Source organism: Corvus moneduloides, chromosome 2 (assembly GCF_009650955.1).
Source record: "Corvus moneduloides isolate bCorMon1 chromosome 2, bCorMon1.pri, whole genome shotgun sequence".
Taxonomy (NCBI): Eukaryota; Metazoa; Chordata; class Aves; order Passeriformes; family Corvidae; genus Corvus; species Corvus moneduloides.
In genome coordinates, this window is record NC_045477.1 from 69148924 (window position 1) to 69167291 (window position 18368).

The 18368-nt window shown below is 43.3% G+C and overlaps 1 protein-coding gene across 1 annotated transcript; it reads right to left on the reverse strand.

The window, feature by feature from the left end:
* Positions 1-4589: 4589 nt before the first annotated feature.
* On the reverse strand, positions 4590-9443 carry KCTD12 (potassium channel tetramerization domain containing 12). Its single transcript, XM_032099988.1, has one exon. It carries the CDS (start codon positions 9064-9066, stop codon positions 8068-8070), a length of 999 nt encoding a protein of 332 aa, XP_031955879.1. The 5' UTR covers positions 9067-9443; the 3' UTR covers positions 4590-8067.
* Positions 9444-18368: the final 8925 nt, after the last annotated feature.

Here is an 18368-nt window from a genome sequence, read left to right on the forward strand (position 1 = left end):
ACAGACTACAGGTGCTCCCAGCCATGGTTTACTGAACATTAACTCCAGTGACACTTAAATCCCTGGGCCCGCTAATGCAAACCTCGAACAAATGAATGGAAAAAAACAGAGGATAGGGCAATGTTACTTTGCTTTGGAGCATTCCCTTACTAGAATGAGAAGTATTTTAAATCAGAAGTTAAAAAGACGTTGATAAATTGAAGAGGATTTAGAGAAGAGACAGGAGATGACTAAAGGAGTGAAAAACATGCCTTACTGACAGACCACAGAAGCTCATTCTGTTTAGATATCAGGCTCCTTCTCCTGGTACTAATAACTCCATTATGCTGTAAGCCTGTTCTGGGACCTGATCCAGCTGAAAGTAGGCCTGTCTTTTCCTGTTTGCTTGTAGATTTCCATCTACACCAGGTCCCTGAACTGGCCCACCCCATGGCCAGATCAGCAGTGCCAACACAAAACTGGTTACAGGGACAAGTGACAGGAACTGAAGGAAATGACAGGACAGTTCATCCCCAGGTCTTGACCAGTGGAACTGCTTCTCTACATATCCTCCTGCAGAACACGCCAGCCTCATGGTGTCGATGAAGAAGACATTGCAGACCCTTCTGGGTGAAAGCCAAAGCTGGTGACATTCACAGCCTAACAATTAATCGGGCACTGTGATGCCTTCTTTTGCACAAGCAGGATCATCCATGAAGTTAGATGACAGTCTAAGAAACTTCACTGCCTGATTTAAAGACTCTGTTCAGGAAAGGCCTACAGTGGATGCTATTTTGAACAGTAGACCATATGATTTGGACATTTCTTTCTGCTCTCAAGCCTTAGAAGGTGATGTGTTGGAAAACATCCAATATGATAATTGTCAAGATGAAACTTCTTCCAGAAAGAGAAACACTAGTGCATTTGTATATATATACTCTTAATCTAACATTTGCTAAAGGAATTGGACTGTTTGGTCCAGTTACCTGCAAGTGAGTGTTCTTCAGCCTCTAGCATGATACAAACGAGTCCAAGAGGACAAACGTGGTAGTGCTCCAGCAAAACTAACAAAGTTATAATTCTCACCTATAACAGAAAAGGTGCCTTTACCCAGTGTTATTATAGTTTATGCAGCACTTTTCATGGTTTATTTAAACCAGAAAATTTTAAAGAGCTGTAAAACTCTTTTTAAGTGAGCTTTATTGTCCCTTTAGTGCCATGGCAGATAAACTATTAGACAGACTACTGTAAACAGCTGAATCTTTCCCATATTCCAACCATACCATGAGATGGTAAATAAAGTGCAGACTGTGAAAGCAAACTCTGGAAATAAGTGGGTCAGAAGTCCAGAGGAGAAGTGCCAATTCGTGGCTGTTGGGCTGCATGGAGCACACCAGAATACAAATGCTGCCCTTTATTCAGACAAGGCATCAGCAGCAGGACTGTGCTGGCTCAGGGACTACTGCACTACCTTGGTTGTGGCCAGGAAGGAAGCAAGGCAGAAGGGGCAGCTGTGCTCAGGGCCAATGGGTAATCCTGGGGCCCGGGACTCAGCTGCCCACCCAGCTTGGTTCTGACTGCACAAGGGACCAAGCAGGAAGGGATTGCTATGGAACAATTGTGAATCACTACAAGACCTCCTGGTGCTTGCAGCTTTCAGAAATATCCATGCCTTGAGCTGTCAGCCAATGGAAGATGTGGAAGTGAATTTTACAAGGTTGGGAAAATTAGGAGAGTTTGTACAGGAGTATAAATTTGGGAAAAAAGTGCATCATTTGTATCCTTTACAAAAAAAAAAAAAAAAAAGGCATTCTCGATACAGTCTCTGCCCTTTTAAAGGAAAAACTTTGACTTCAGGCTTCTAATAATCACAGGCTTTGCTGTAATATGAGGACAGCTTGTCACTAAGCTATTGGGAAAATATGAGTCAATACCGAACTACATCCAAATCTATGGAAGTCTACATAGTTATGAATATATGCTTTTCTAAAGGACCACTTATTAAGGGTGGGTGTGACCTTAAAGTTCAACCAAGACCAGGAAAACAGACAAAACTGAGATGGCAACATTGTAGGTTATTTCAGTTATCTCTGAAATCTAAAAGAAAGGTTGTTCTCATCACACCAGCACTGCATTCCCTCCTCAAGATTGTGGGAGAGGACTGGAGGACTTTTCCTTTATTATACTTTTTTTTTCTTTTTTTTTAACAGCCTGCTCCTTAATAAATTAACCAAGGCTCTGTCTTTACCTCAAAATGGCAAATTAAAAACATAGATCACATGGTCTTTATCAATGGAGCTGTTTTTGTCATCACAATCTAGATATTCTGGTCTCAACTTCTTTGGCTGAACTTCAATGAATTTACACTTACTTAAATTCTAGTGGAGAAAATCATTAAGTTGCAAAAGCCAAGTCAGAGGCTACATGGAGCTAAGCATTCTAATCCTAGTGATTCCATCATTCTATAATTTCTATATGCTCCCAGAACTTCCCTACCTTTTCCATTATGTTGAAACAAAAAAGGATGACAAAATGTTAACCCAAAGCAAGGTGTACCACTAACCTTGTCATTTCCCAGCTGCTAAAAACTGAGCTTTTTTGAAGGAGAAAAACAAAAGAATTTCTTTCGTCCGGATGATACCAAATAAAATCTAAAGCAAGCAAATGTCATCAAGGACTTTAGCCTTCCAGGGCAGGTTGGGTTTGCAAGATGGGAGTAATGTGGTATTGTATTACTTGGATTATACAGAAAAATACCTTTGATTTCTTGTGATACCAAGAATTTTTCCCAAACTGCATAAAGCTGCTCCCACTTTGTGCAACAATTTTTCCTAGCCTTTATTTCCTCACATAGAAATAGACCTGCTTCAAATCCCTGACTGACTGTTGCCAGCTTTTACAGAAGTATCAAATGCTCCATATTGTGTGCTAAAAAACTTGTAGAGCAAGAAATGTGTAACAGAGTTTAATTTTATTCCAGTTTGAACGCAGTGGAGAGTAGAATGGGGAAGAAATGTGATAATTTGACCAACTATGGTTTTGACTGTCACAGCAGTTGTGCTGTGTATTTCCAACAGACTACTCACAATGGTGGCATTACTACTTCAGCACTCATACATATGAGTTTTGTTTAGCAGCAGGGGAAAAACACATGCAGCTCATTTTAATGAAAAACAAAATTAGCATTTGGTTTCATAAAACTAAGTACTTTCTAAATAAATAACACATTAGCACTAATATTTCATTAAAAACTATACTGAAGATTTCCTACAATAAAAAAAAGAACAAAAAACAACCCTGCCCTGAGGCAAATCTAGTCTTTGGAAAATATTTTCCTGCACACTTTGATTCACACTTGGAAATGCTGCAGAAATTAGGAGTCTGTACATATTTTTAAGACATTCTAGCGTACCCATTAGTTTGACTGATTGGCAAGAGTTGGAAAAGTAAGAGTGACCGCCTGCCTTCTCGCTCCATAGGGATTTAGTACACTCAGACTATATAGACAGTGCCAGGCATTAATCACAGTATTCTGTTAGCCTTGTTTCCTACAGAAATAAGGCTCATGTACTTGGCGTTGTCCATTTGGGTGGACATCTGTCCCCCTAACTTCCAAGTTGATGGGTAATTTAAACACAATCAAAAGAACTGAAAACCTCACAGCTGTTACGCTCTTAACAAATTCTATGAATACTGATGGCTGGCTAAAGGAAAGGAAGAAGAAAATCTGTAGTTCACTGAGGTATGAAGCCAAAATTCAGCCATAACCTTCAGCCTAGCAGAAGTTGGTTCTGTCAAGGAATGTGCCACCTTTCCCAAGTAGAAATGGAATAAAATGGGCAGGGATAAGCAGAAGGGTTAGTACAAAGAAAATGAGACCTAAGCCTTCAGAAAGGCAGACTCACAGTTTTGTTGCTCATAGAATGACCTCCTTTCTTATATTATTGCATGATAACAAAGCTCTCAAATACTATCAAGCTGTCAAATGAAACAGTTGATTAAACTTCCTTCAGCTGGCTCCTTTGCAGTATAACCATGCTACCCAAGAAAGAACTATTAAATGTAAAGGCACTTCACACAGGGATTATACTAACAAGTCACTACTAATTTTCTATGAAGCTGAGCACAGGGTTTAGAAGAGTTTACTAGAGATCATAGGGTAGCTAATGAGAATTTCTAGATCCAGTTCTCTCAGATCATGTATTACCTTGGGTACTAATGTTTCTTTCATTAAATGAGCACTGTATCCCATGTTATTATTCTCCTGCTTCATATAAAACATCAACATTTGACTTCAACAATTACTCAGTGCTATTCAAATTAAGCTGTTCCATCACTATTTCTTCCTGAGGACTGACTGACCAGTACTACAAAAATCCTCTGTGATGCTTAAAAGGCAATTGATGCAGTCTGAGTGTTATACATTTCTGTTTATCTTGCCATGGCTGTTACTAGAGGCCTCTGTATATATAATTTTCTTTGCTCTGTGTTTCTGCTTTATGTATTAGTTTGGAGTCTTTGCTGAAGTTATCAATATGATACTGTGGGAGAGCAAAGCTAACAACATCTGCACAGAGAATAAAAGGGACAACATAAACCACACAACTGAGTTAATATTTAAAGAACAAAAATTTAATTTGGTATGCAACTTTTTCCTAGGAGGATCTTTATTTTCAATGCTATACATGTGAAAATAAGAATGAATAAGTGGCTCGTTATCTACATGTATAAAAATATAAACGTCCTATCAAACATATGCAAAGTCACCCTTCATGATATGCATCACTGAAAAGACTTATGCCTTAACTTCTAATTAAAAGAAAGACTGCCTTTGTGGGTTTTTTAATAGCACTTGTAAATGCTACTGCATCCATCCATAGGTACATGAACTGTGAACAACAACAGCTACAAAATGTATACAGGACTCCAGTATTGTGCCTTTATATTTTTGTATGTTTTCATGTCAACAAGTCAGCAGAGTCATTGTGTTTATCCATTCTTTGAGCTCTCAAAAGAACAGACCAGCAAAACTCAGTGACTTTGCCTTGAGCATTTTTCCTTTTAAAAACTTTACTGCCATTACTAAGTAATGGTTCAGAAAAATACCATCTTCTGTGGCAAAGCATCAAATGACTATTATATTTATGGCACCATCATTTTAAGCCTGCTGACGATACTGATAATGGGTTATCACTAAATTAAAGGCCCATTTCTTAACACTAATAATGCTTAAAAATTTTTAGCACAGAGACTAAAGAAAATCATCTGTTTATATTACATCCATTTTTACGTAAAAATAAGAACTACTGGGTCATCTGCCAAGAAAGGGATAGACAACCATTAATCAAAAGACAGGCAATCTTTGTTTTAGAGATGCATTCAGCCACCTGGAAGTTTAGTTACGATTCACATTCAAGCAAATATGTCACTGATTTCAGTTCTACAAGCTGATGATACTCATATTCAACCTTTCCATAGAAACAAGTATAAGAAACCAGTAAAACATTACCATGTTATGTACATAATATAATGTGAAAATGCTCGGCCAGATATATTATGAAATCCTGTAGCACTAAAATGATTAAAAAACTAAATGATTCGTGTAAAATGTTTATATACTGTATATATATGTACACTAAATCACAAGGTCAATTTAAAACTGCCCCTATTCATAGCTCCTATAATGGATTTAGTAAGCTACCAGATTCTTAAAAAAAGAAAGCTATCTAGAGCGAATTTGAACACTTTACTGAAAACTGATTTTATACAAAATCTTAAAAAACGTACGTCAGAGTTACTTAACAGAAACTAGAAAAAGACAGTGGTTATTCTTGAGAAGGGCACTGTAAAGACCTAGTAGCTGTGATACATGTCTTTTCACTTGTGGTGTAAGTTAAGCACAGAGAAGTCATCTCAGAGTAAGGCATAGGACAAACAGACTTCATTCCATCCTCAGGTGTATTGGCCTCTCACTGTATCTTATTGCTCATCTAATTTGGCAGGTTTACATTTCTACCCTTTTAAAAATATTCCATAATACAACTATCTACAAACAGACAGTATCCAGTGCTTTCATATGCACATCTTCAATTTAATCACACTGATAAACAACCTTGCTAATATTAGAAAAAAAAAAGCCACGGTGATGAAAATTATTTTCAGTTTTTGGTAGTTGTCCATGCACTTAATGAAAGACCAAGTGGTGAACAGAGACTGAGCACTGAAACTCGACAGAAATGTAGCTATAGCTGTTTTCAAAGGAATTAAGGTTTTTTAAAAAAACCCTACTGTGAAATTCTTTGGTTAGAATACAAGTGCTAGCAGTATTTCTAAATTTGGAGTTAGAACTAGAACTAGAATTATTTTTCAAGAGTTTTAAAAACATAACTTCAAGCCTTTAATATGTACTGCTAAATTCTTCAACACTTCAGATATATTTAGGATATTTTTCTGTGATGGTCTGAACAGGCTATAAACATTCTTAAATCAAGTTTAGGTTTTTAAAGGAAAGTGCTTTTATACTCTAGACTTCAAGAATTTATCAGAAAGAATTTCTCAGTCTTCCCTACTGTAAAACCTGCGGCTCAGATCATCAGTTCCAAAGCAGACTCTGACTGCCTCCTCTGGGAAAGACTGTTAGACAGCAGTAACAAAATACATCTCAGAAGGGGTAATTTCCCCTGAAGAAAGTTGGCATCGTTCTTGTTTTTCTAAGGACAGGGCTCAATCCTTTCTAAGAAGCAGTAAGTTTGTCTAGGAAGAGGTACGCAACTCTTAGCAGTGTCAGTGCCCAGATAATACTGCTATGAAAACTAAGAAAATTGTTCCTAAAAAAGTGATTTTTGTCATCTGCTGGCTTCAGAGTTTTACAGCACTAACATGACAAAAATTAACAAGGGTTCTCCTGGTGACATTTATAATGTACATCTGCACTAATTCAAGGTACATGATTTCAACTTCCCAGGACCCAGGCCCTACCTTTACTCAGATAAGCCTGGTTTCACCTCATTCCCATCATTTTGAGGGTGTTTAAGGAAATTATGCATTGAGATTTATGTCCATATTATAGACAGTAACTTCAAGAGAATTATAAGGACTTCAGACCACCCATGGAGGTTGCGATTCACAAGCACTTTAATTCTTCAAAGTGTCATTGTTTTACCTCTCAAGGGAATAAACACGTCTCTGAGGACACTTCATAGTCCAAATGGTTTGTTATCCAGCAAACCCGTCCTTTCACATCAGCCTTACATGCTCGCTGTGCAGGCCCTGGTCCAGTTTAACAGCCTGGAGAGAGGAGTTCAGAAACATGGGGAGCAAAGAGGGGAGATGGAAGCAATCAGTTGTGAAGGGCCACATGCATGCCTCCTGCAAAATTACTCATCTCAACAAATAAAGTATGAGCCAGTGCAAATCCCTCACAGTCAGGCTTCCCTTCTATGTGACAGTCCTTCGCAGACAGGCATCATTTTGATGGGGGTGGAGGGGGAAGGGGGGAATTAAAAATGGACCATTTGGGGTCTGCCCACCAAGGCAAAACTCCCTTGTAAGGGTATTGGGATAGCAAAAGACAGCCATTTGTCATGCCATCTTTAACAGAAGTTGCTCAAAGCAACTTTAAAGCTGCTCAGCCCCTAACTGGATGATTTTTAAAACGCCCCACCCTGACAGAGCTCTGTGTGTGGAGAGGGACAAAGACTGGGTGCAGATGCACGCTTTTGTGGGACGGGTATTTGTCTACTCCCAATACTTCTCTCCTTCCTCGCTACCAACACAGCTACTGGGAGATGTGGGAGGGAGGGTGATGGTGGCTGATCAGGGACGTGGTGGCCAAGCAAGGACACGACAGCCGAGGCACAACACAGTGACCTCCTGCCCCCGGGGCCGTCAGGAGGTGCTGCAAGAGGGGTGGGGGCTGCGCCGGGGCTGGCCTGCCTTGTGCGTAGAGGCAGACACCGGGGTGAGAAAAGCACAGGGATACACGGCCCCCCCTCCGCATCCTCCTTCCTTCGGGATGGGAGGGGACCGTAGGTGCGAGGGTGTGCAGGGGCGGCTGTCTTGTCCTCACGCCACGGGCTGGGCGGATGCTCAGTCCCGGCAGAAAACATACTCGGTGTAGCTGGTCCAGATCTTGTCATCGGCAGGACCACCCTGCTCGGGGGCGAAGGCGCAAGTGCCAGTGGAGGAGCAGGCGGCCATGCGGAAGCCGGCCTCGGAGAGTCGATCGAAGGCTTGCTCGAGGAAGTTGAACTTGAGGTAGTAGCGGGCAGTGTAGCGCTCGGGTGGGCGGTCGGGGTCCCGGCTCTCGTTCAGGGTCTCCCCGAAGACCTCTTTGGCCAGGGCCGTCTTGCCGCAGACAGTGATGCGGGCCACCCGCCGGAACTTGGCGTCAGCTTGCGCCTCCCGCCCGATGGTGTAGGAGCCTCGGTAGCCGATGGTGATGTAGCCCGAGCGCCGCCCGCCCGCCCCGTCCAGCGACTGCGAAGGCGTGAGCAGCGGCCCGCCCGAGGGGCTGCGGCTGGCGGTGGGCGACGGGGCGGACGCCACGGCCCCGCCGCCTCCTTCCAGCGGCTCAGCCTCCAGGTAGCCGAGGAGCGGCGGCGGCGGCTCCTCGGCGCAGATGGAGCCGTCGCGGTGCAGGGCGGCGGGGCGGGCGGCGGCCGCCCGAGTCTGCGCCAGGCGCCGAGCCAGGTCGGGCAGCTGGAAGTACTCAGCCTCCCGCTGGAGGCGGCTGCGCTCGGGGAAGTGCTCGGGCAGCACCAGCTGCAGGTCCCGCAGGTAGTCCAGGATGTAGCGGAACAGGAAGCCGTCGCGGTCGAGGAAGAAGCGGCCCTTGCTGTCCCGGGGCAGCTCGCTGGGCTGCTGCTGCGAGAACATGCGCCAGAGCAGCGAGTCGCGCACCGAGACCACGGTGCAGCGCCGCGTCACGTACACCTGCCCGCCCACGTTCAGCTCCACGATCTCCGGGAAGGACGACCAGCCGCCCGTCGCCGCTGCCGCCGCCCCGCTGCCCGGCGCCCCGCTCCCCGCCGCGGGCGACACGCCGCCGCCGTTGGGCAGCCCGCGGGCGCTGTCCGCCAGGGCCATACCGGAGCGAGCCTGCCGGAGCCCACGCCCTTCCTCCTCCTCTTCCTCCGGCCGCCTGGGCTACGGCAGGGCCGCCGCCCTCGGGGCAGCGCGCAGCCCTCCGCTGCTGCCCGCCGGAGCCTCCCGCCCCGTCTGGCGCCGGAGCCGCGCTGCCGCTGAGCTCCCCGCGGCCGCGCCTCTGCCCGCTGCCGGACAAGCTCCTCCGTCGGGCTGCGAACGGAAAGCCGCGGCACCGGCGGCAGGGCCGTGTTTATGTAGCGCGGCCGCACCTCGCGGGAGGCGTGGGAGGCTGGCGGGAGGCAGAGCCGAGCGCACGGGGAGGGGAAGGGGACGGCCCTGCACTGACGCAGGGTCCCCCATCGTCGTCCGTCCCCCCCCGCCCCAGTCCTCCTTCCCCAGTTGCGGCGGGATCCTCTCGGCGCCCGGTGCGCGCCCTCCGGGCTCCCACCGCCGTGGGCGAGCACCGCGGTGTGCGTCCAGCGGGGATAAAACCCTGGGGGTCCCGCCTCCCTCCCTTCCTCCCCCAGCCCCCTGGGTGAGGCTTCGGCTCGCTCCTCGGCTTCTCCGCGACGTCTCGTTTTTCGCAGGCAAGAAGAGCCCTCTGTTTGCCCCTACGTGCTGGAGCGGGCAAGCGGCGGGACGCTGCTGCTCTGCCGAAGGAGTTGTGCTGTACCCCTGCTAATCTTCCTAAGGCTTGTCCCAACTCCCGCCAAGTGAGAATCCGGGCGAGATAACGGTGTCCTGCCCCTCCCTCCTGTCGCCTTCGCAGGCGAAAACGCGAGCCTGCGGTGTTGCCCGCTCTCGTCTCACCCGGCTCCTCGGCCTGTTTTGTGCTTGTAAGACATCCCCATCACTACGCAGGTTTTTAACGCCTTGAAGGACTCCGAGAAAACCCCCGCCGATCCGCATTCCCGGAGGGAGGCTCGGCGGATCGCACCGTTGGGTGGCATCGAGAGCGCCGTCCTAGGGGTCCCCTGCCGGCCGGGAGAAGACCCTGGTGGCGAGGGACACTGCGGCGCGGATGGGGTCCCTTCCAGCTGCCTGACAAGGGGCACTTCACCGAGAGAGCCAGGCTCCTCGGGTCTGCGTGCATATTTGTGTATTTAGGTGCCCTTACAGCTCAGATTTAATTAGGATTAATTAGGTACATCGGGTTCTGCGTGAAACGTAAGCACCTATTTAACATGCGTTGGTAGAAAGCATTTAAATTGTTTCAGGCTTTTGCTTGAATTTATCCTACGTTTCTGTGTCTCTTTGCAAACAACAGTAAAGAGCTGCTGCCTTGAGGCATTCAGTTGCTCTCCCGTGGGAGTTTGAGTGTGTTTTCTTCCTCGAGAGAGCAGCTCGAAGGACAGGAGGGTCTGAGGAGTATGAAGACAGCGCTCAGTGCTCTCCTTTCGTAGGGGTGATGAAGCCCTCTCTGGACTACCCTGCTGCAAGTGCCCCACTGGTCTGCGAAATAGAAATCAAAAGATGCAGAGGCAGGGGATAGAAGTCCTTCAAAAGTTGAGAAGTGGGAAAGGAAGGAAAGGCAGGTTAGTTCTCAAGAAACAAGATAGGTTTGCCCAAGAGAAGAAGAGGGGGAGTTGAGAAACAGAAGTTTTGAAAAGGAAATGGATGATAAAGAAGAATGATGTGTCTAGGGAGAGGTGACAGGGAGAAACTGTGGTCTAAGGAAGGAGATGGGATGTCTAGGGAGAGTGGACTATCAGAATTTACAGGAGTTTCATCTGGACAAGACCAAGAATATAGTAACAAAGATGTGGACCATTGCTCTTTTCCATTTTGGAAAGCCACTTGCCAGGACTTTGACCACCAAGTATTTTCATTTGTGGGAGTGAAGTAGGTTAATCTGATGCTTTGCTGACATTTTGTTACAAGAGCTTGTTTCTCTTTTTTTCTTTCTTTATTTCTTTGTTTGTTTGTTTTGGTTTCTTTGGTTTGTTTTTTGTTTATTTGTTTGTTTGGGGGGGTTTTTTTGAGAGATAAATAGAAGAGGCTAGAACAGTTCTGAAAGATGAGGGGAAAATAAAATTTTCCTGAATTAGGTTGTTTTGCTACCCATTTAAACAGCTGAGTTTGTTGCTAGAGGAAAAAAAAGAAAAAGGAGAAATAATGTAGCATGTACTGCCACACACAGAATCTTTGTTTTCTTCCTGTGTACTATTTCAGGGTCAATTCACCAGAGTAAAAGCACATGAAATTTTCACGTGGTGGTCTGCTGGTGACAGTTTCATGGAGTTGCTTTTACTTCTTGGTCTCTTAATATGGCATCTCCCCCCACATCACCCTGCTCCTGGCCATACTTAGCAAGAAGCCACCTCAAGAGCCTCCCACAGATTCGTATTTTAAACTCCACTTCCCTAGTGTGGGCTCTCTATTGAGAGCACTGTGATTAAACTGTGCACCCAGAGGATGAGATCATATAATGCTTGAGCAGGCGCTTATTCATAGCAGAATTTACAGTGGAAGATTTTGTACCTTCCAGCAGGTGAGTCTTAACAAATGCTCCCATATAAAAAAATGGGATCTTTAATTCATTTGTTAATTACAATTATTTCATTTTTCTGGCATTAGGTGAGTATTAATGCAGGTTAAGAAAAAAAAAAAAGGCACTAACATATTCTTTAGACTTGAACTTTCTATTTGTCTTGAGCTTTGTTAGATTTGAGACCAGACTTCATAAGTCCTGAGCTTAATGGATTCTTCCAGTGCCTATTTTCAGAAGCTTTAGAGGTGAGTTAGTTATGCTGCTCCTTCAGACACTGACTCTCCAGAGCTTTACCTCTGCCTGCCTGCTGTCTCATGGGAGGTCAGGCGAGAAGGAGCCACCGTGCTCCTATGCAGCAGCACCACCATGTGATGTCCAAAGCCCGCACCTTGAAGGGATGGGGGGAACACAGATGCCACAAACACTTTATTTGGCCCACTCTCCCAGGTCTTTTTTAAGGGCACAAACCAGTCCATCCCACTGCAGTGTTTTCTGTGTCAATGTGAAGCAGACTCCAGACTCCCCTTCAAAAAGGGAGCAAGGAGCCTTCTCCTAGGAAGACACTGTTCATACAGCCTGTCCTGGGCAAAGACCCAGCTTGCAGTGTTTGTCTCTGAGATAGATGTCATTTTCAGGGCTTAAAAACATGCCCAGCACTGAAATAACTGTTTTGAAGCTACATCTCTTCAGAGAAATTATATTCTGTGGGCATCTCACTGCTGCTTTATGCCTTGCCTGGCTGCAAGGCTTTGGTTATTGTAACTTCTTTCGTCAACAGATTTTTTCTCTTTTCACAATATGTTCATCTAATTTCTTCTCCATTTCCTATTTCTTTTCATTTGGCAATGTTTGTCTCAGGGAGGAGGATTGGACTTCGTCTGTGGGTATTACAATGGGTAAATATATCAACAATTTTTTACTTACGTGTCAGTCACTGGGTTGCGTAACACAGTCATAGTGGTTTATTCTTATTTTGTGTGGGAGACAGTGAAACATTGGTACATGTAGCATTACAGGCTGCCACAGAATGCCTCCTGTCAGGCATAAAGCCCCCATAAAGGGCGTTAAATATTAAATATGGTCTAATGAACAGGCAAGGCTTTATGACAATAAATGTGTCATTGAATTTCTCTGACTGTGCAGTACTGGGACATTTCTGAGCAATAGCTCCCTCAGTTAAGACAGTCACATTTCAATGTTTGCTATTAGCTGCTAACCAGAACTAGCTATGGGCACACTGTCTTAACCTGTCAGGATACAATAGTTTTTCTTCTTTTAATATTTTGAGAAGTTTACACTGTTTTGGGGGAATTGATTTAGTTGTGTTGGGGTTTTTTTATGGTTTTTTGTTTGTTTGTTTTTGGGGGGTTTTTCGGGGGAGGCTTTTGTTGTTTCCATGTTTACAAAGATGCTTCCATCACGATGGGCTCCTATTTTGCATTTTGGGCGGTACACCCACGAATGATCCAGGCTTATTCAGGGAGGACAGTTTCCTTCACAAGCCGTGAAGGAAGGGTAACACCTAGTGGGAATAAATCCGCATTGCAGTTAAGAAATACAAAGGGTTCCAAAGTACTGCCCTCATGACCCAAGGCATAATAAAGAGAAAACTATACTTTTTTGGTAGATGTAAACTATTATATATTCAGCTTCTTCGTGAGAAACTTAATAGAGCAAGAACACATTTTATTCCTGTTCTGAACTAAAGTGTTGGTTTATCATTTCTTCTAGCAGTCTTCATTGTGTGAAATGGTGTAATATTGCTTAGAAAATACCTAATTGCATGTGACTGTGTTTGAATTTTAATACTGAATTCAGTGAAATATTTAGCCTTCTGCATAAAATCATCAAAAGGAGTCAGTGATCTAAACTGAACTGGAGGTTCAAATATGCTCATTTAAGCTTCACAATCTTGTTTAGAGGATGCAAGAAAAAGAGTTTAGTAGTCCCACAGCAGAGCATATTACCTAAGAGTCTGGAATGCTTTACATTTTTGGCACTTATATGCTCTCTAAAATGTGTCCATAGGTTTGACTTTGACAGTTAAAGGATGGCTATTACCTTGAAACCTTTCCCATTTCTGAATCGTTGTTCAGCCTCAGCATTACACTCAAGTAATATAAAGTAATACTTCCAAAAACTTGAATTGTGCATTATTCTACCCAATGACAGAAGAACTCCACTCCTTCTAAAGAGTGCTCTCTCTCTGCAAACTCAGTTTCACATGCTGTATATAGCTGAACACAAATGCATATATTCATAGATTTCAGTATTTCATGTGAATTGTAATGAATGTTACCTGTGAAGTTACATCTGATAATATCTGTTCATAGAGATTGTTTTGTCTCTATGTTTGCATATGCAGTTGAATACATTTCGCTGGAACTGCATGTTCTAGGAAATCCAGCTGCTGTGAAAATCTGCATATTCAAGCATGAAAGATATTGAAGAACCAGAATAATATAGGCTGTAAGGGACCTCAGAAAGTCATCAAGGGCTCATGCACTTTCCTCCTGCCAGGGCGCTACCGATACTGCTTTGGATAATTTTGTGAGGGCAATGCTCTGCAGTGTCTGGGGAAGAGGGAGGGGAGAGAAGGAGGACAGACATTATCTGTGTATTCTGTGTCCTTGGCCAGGACAGAGCTACAGAGTGTGACTGCGAAGCATAATCAATTGAGCAATTAGTGAAGGTCAGAGCTGTGTTAATTTCCTTCAAGCACCTTTGCAAAAATTGGAAGACAAAAGGTGCCCTCTCAATGTCATGGGGACATGCAGGTAGGTTCTGCCTCGGTAAAGAAGAGCACCCAAGGGGACACTTTCCACACACATCTTGAGCATCAGTGAATTTGGAGAACACAAGAAAAGAGGCTATGCACCTTATGTCAAATGGGGAAATACTCCCAGCTGCTTCTTTTCAGGTGATATCTAGGAAAATGCAATACTTTATCTCCTGTTTCCCTGTTTTGGTTAATTGTTGGGAAGTTACAGGCCTGTCCAATACCAAAGGAGCAGAGGACAGCTGTGTCATTTTATAACATGCTGTGGTGTGGTAGTTCACATGCTCAGCATGTGAGGCTTTTCTCCTGTGCTAAATTACTCGCAACCCCTATGGAGCAGCTTTAAATCAGGGTTCTTTTTGTGAGCTTGGGCTCTCTGAAATTAATCTTCCATATCTCTGTGAAACATTTCATTCATGTCTTCAAATCCTCCCTCAGCAATTCTCTTATCTGTGAATAAATAGCATTCTGACCTGGCTTCCACCACAGCAACAAGAGAAAGGCAACCAGACCTCTGCAAACGTGAGTGGAAACTACATCCATCTTCTACATTAACCACCAGTGTGAGTCAAGAGCCTTAAGGTGTCTCTTAGAATTTAACAGTATGAGGATTCAGCAAAAGAGCTCTCCTAATAGGAAAAATACAACTCATTATCTAGCCAATTAGGATAAAAAAAAACAACCTCTACTCCCTCTGCTTACCAGCCTGCCTTCCTGTAGGGTTGGACCGGCTCCAGAATAGGTTTTAAAGGGGTAAAAGGGTAAAAGCACATTTTTTGGTGCTTTTGGATACAATCAAAAGATAGCATTAATCTGCAGAGGAGCAAGTTAAGGGCTGTCCGTAAGTCTATTCTTCTGAGAAGCTAATCACAAGGGTGGTATCATTCCTGGGTAGGAAAATTTTCAAAATGTACAGGTCTTACTTACACACTTTTCTTAAAAAAATGTGGTTTTAAAAAAGGAATTAATATGTATTGATATAATTATTCTTTTCAACAGAGTGATCCCTCAAAGGTAGAACAGTTAATAATAGTGACATTGATGATTGTGTGCTTCAAATTTTTGTATTCACTTTAGCTGTGATTTGGAGGTATACTGTTCACTAATCTAGCATGTTACAAAATCATAATTGTGGCCAGTGAACAGTAATTAATGCATTTGCTTTTGCTTTCTGCCACTATGTACTAATGCAAGCTGTGCTTAACCAATGTTAACTCTTTAAGTTAGATTCAAATAAGCAATGAATAATGAAATGCAATCATTCATTTCAACAGACTCTGAATGTGCTGCTTTGTTCTCTTTGCATCTTTTTCTGTTGAGAACAATTTAAAATTCCTGTTATGTTTAATAGAAGAAATGTCACAACCCTTAGCAGGAATGCTTACAGCATCTGCGAATGTATGAAGGGGGTGAAAGTTCACAGCAGGCACTCTAGTATAGATAAATTGGCAAATGATTTTTTACTACCTTAGGTACCTTGCTTGACTACCTGAGAAAAACATGTTTGCACTAGTTTAGTTTTTTTCTCTGCTGAGACCTAAGTTTGTATCCCTGATGGCAGAACTGACTTTATTGGTGTCAAACACTGCTTGTTTCACACCCCATGTAAATTACTGAGTGGTATTAGACTGTCAAGGAATGAATGGCACCACAAGGCTTGTGCAGTGCTTCACAGTCGCCTGCTTGCTCATGTCCCATCAGGGTATCTGTCCTGAAGGATGCTTTGAGTAGAGGTGGTTCCACCTTTCCACTGTGCTTCACAGCTAAGTGCCTCTCCACCAGACTTCACAATCTCGACACAGACTGAAATGAAATTAATGAGGTCTTATTAAGAGACTCACTGTTCACTTCCACAGAATTGAAGATTAAAAACAATTTCTATACACATAGAGAGAACCTTCAGTGTTAGCATAATCAAACTGGTTTCTCCTTCTTAGGCCTCAGAGCCTCCTACATGGTGAGTGCAGCTCCAACAAGCTCTTAGCTGCTCCAGACATCCTGGAAAATATCCATTCTCTCGAGACCTTGCCAAAGTACATGTCACCACTGGCTATAACTAGAGTTCATGCCAGTGAGGACATCTGTGAGTGAAGGCTGTAATTAGATACTCCTAGCTCCTGCAGGCAGTAAATCTCAGCTGTTCAACCCATGCCAGAAAGAGATGCTGAACCTCCTATTCACTGATACCCTTCCTGACCTGCTATGTAAAATAATGTGTCATGGAGAATACATTTCAGTTACTTGGCAGGGGAAATGATTTGCTCCTAAACTGCCAAAAATCTCTGCCTAGAGGGTGAGATGGCAGACATCCTTCTGTTAGGGCCAAAGTTGACTTTGCCAGAACATTTCCTTCAGCCTTTATCCTTAGCAGTGTTTCCAAAACTTCTCATACCTGTTATCCACTGCATAAACCAACCTGATTTTTGGTTTGGACTGAGCCAAGCTTGAAGAAACCTGGAATCAACTTAATCAGGCATAGCTGATGTTTCCCAGCTTGCTGATGTGCCGTGCTAATGAGATGTTATTGCCCAAAGTAATGAAAAGCATCTGTTTCTTACCTGTAAAGAAAGACTGAGGGTTGCTGCTTTTTATTTGAAGGTGAGTTTGGCAAGCTTGTCTTCCTTCTTAGAAAAGTTCACTGCATGTGTTTTGCTCTTGGCCTCTTAGAGAGGCCCTAATAGAATTCAATTAATGTGTCTAGAAAATTCTGAATGTGCTTTCCTGTTCCAAGTGTTTACATAGAGGGGATGTAGGGATTTCCTGTGAGATGTCATCTGTCTATGATCCATGTATGTAAATGCAAATAATACATTATCACTAAAAATGAACATATCAACAGAATAAATGTTTGAGAGACTGTTTGGGACATGTAAGAGATACATGGAATGAAGAGTGTAAGTGTTTAGATTTCATGAGGTTTTAATAAGGCAAACGTCTGGATTTACAGAAAATCACAGCCACTTAATTCCAGCAGCCTACAGAGTCTTTAAGCCCTCGAGAATACAGGAATTAGATTTTTAAGAGCCTCTCTTCTCTTTGTATACTGCCAGCTGTTGAAAAAGATTATTTATTAATTGCTTACGAACCAAGCACAGAACTATCTTTCCTGTGTCAGCAACATGACAACAGCAGAAGTATATGCCCCAAAGTTTTGCTATCCTGGAAAGAGTTATGCCCATGTGAAGCAAATTGTTTATTTGTTTTCACCTTTTAATTTTTCATGAGTGTTGTGTATGTACAGTTCTTGCCAAAATGCCTTTCTCAGAAAATGGAAAGCTTTCTTCATTATTGTTTGTATTTTTAACTGAATGCCAAGAGTCCAGATTGTATCAGAACTGAGTTCCCTAAATAAAATCTTTTCAAATAAAACAAGCAGAAAAAAAATCTATTCATCTCAAGGAGATTAAGTCACATATAAATAGGCTGAGATTATAGGATGGATCTTAGTGAAGGGGAAGCTTATCTGAGAAGCAGGAGATAAGCATAAAGCCTGCAGTCATAGTGACAGTAAAAGGCTTCTGAAATAAGAAAAGATCTCTTTGTAAGTCAAGATGTTGTTTGTGACTGACAGTCTGAAAGAGGGAAAAAATTAAAACTGCCAAGTGTAAGGATTATTAAGAGGGAAGAGGAGAAAAGAAGAAATGAAATGTACAGCTAAGGAAATGTAAAATAAGTATGGAATTATTACTTCTGTATTTTATGAGGCCTCAGGCCCAACTTTTCAGTGTTTTAGAGGAGTACAATAGCTACATAACTGTGTATTTAATACTGTGTATAATACTGACATCTATCATATGGACAATAAATGTGGTTATTCAAACATGTTTGATAGTGGAGTGCTTTAAAATACTCATCAGTAACCTACCTACCCAGGTGATCTCCCTTCTTAACTTCTCAGCTTCTGTCCCCAGGTCAAGGCTGTTGTGGCTCTCTCCTTGATTTCTAGTGGACAAAAGTGATGTTTCGATCACTACCAGTTGACAACAGGAAGGCACATACTCATAGGGGAGGTTCTGATAAAACCTCCTTATA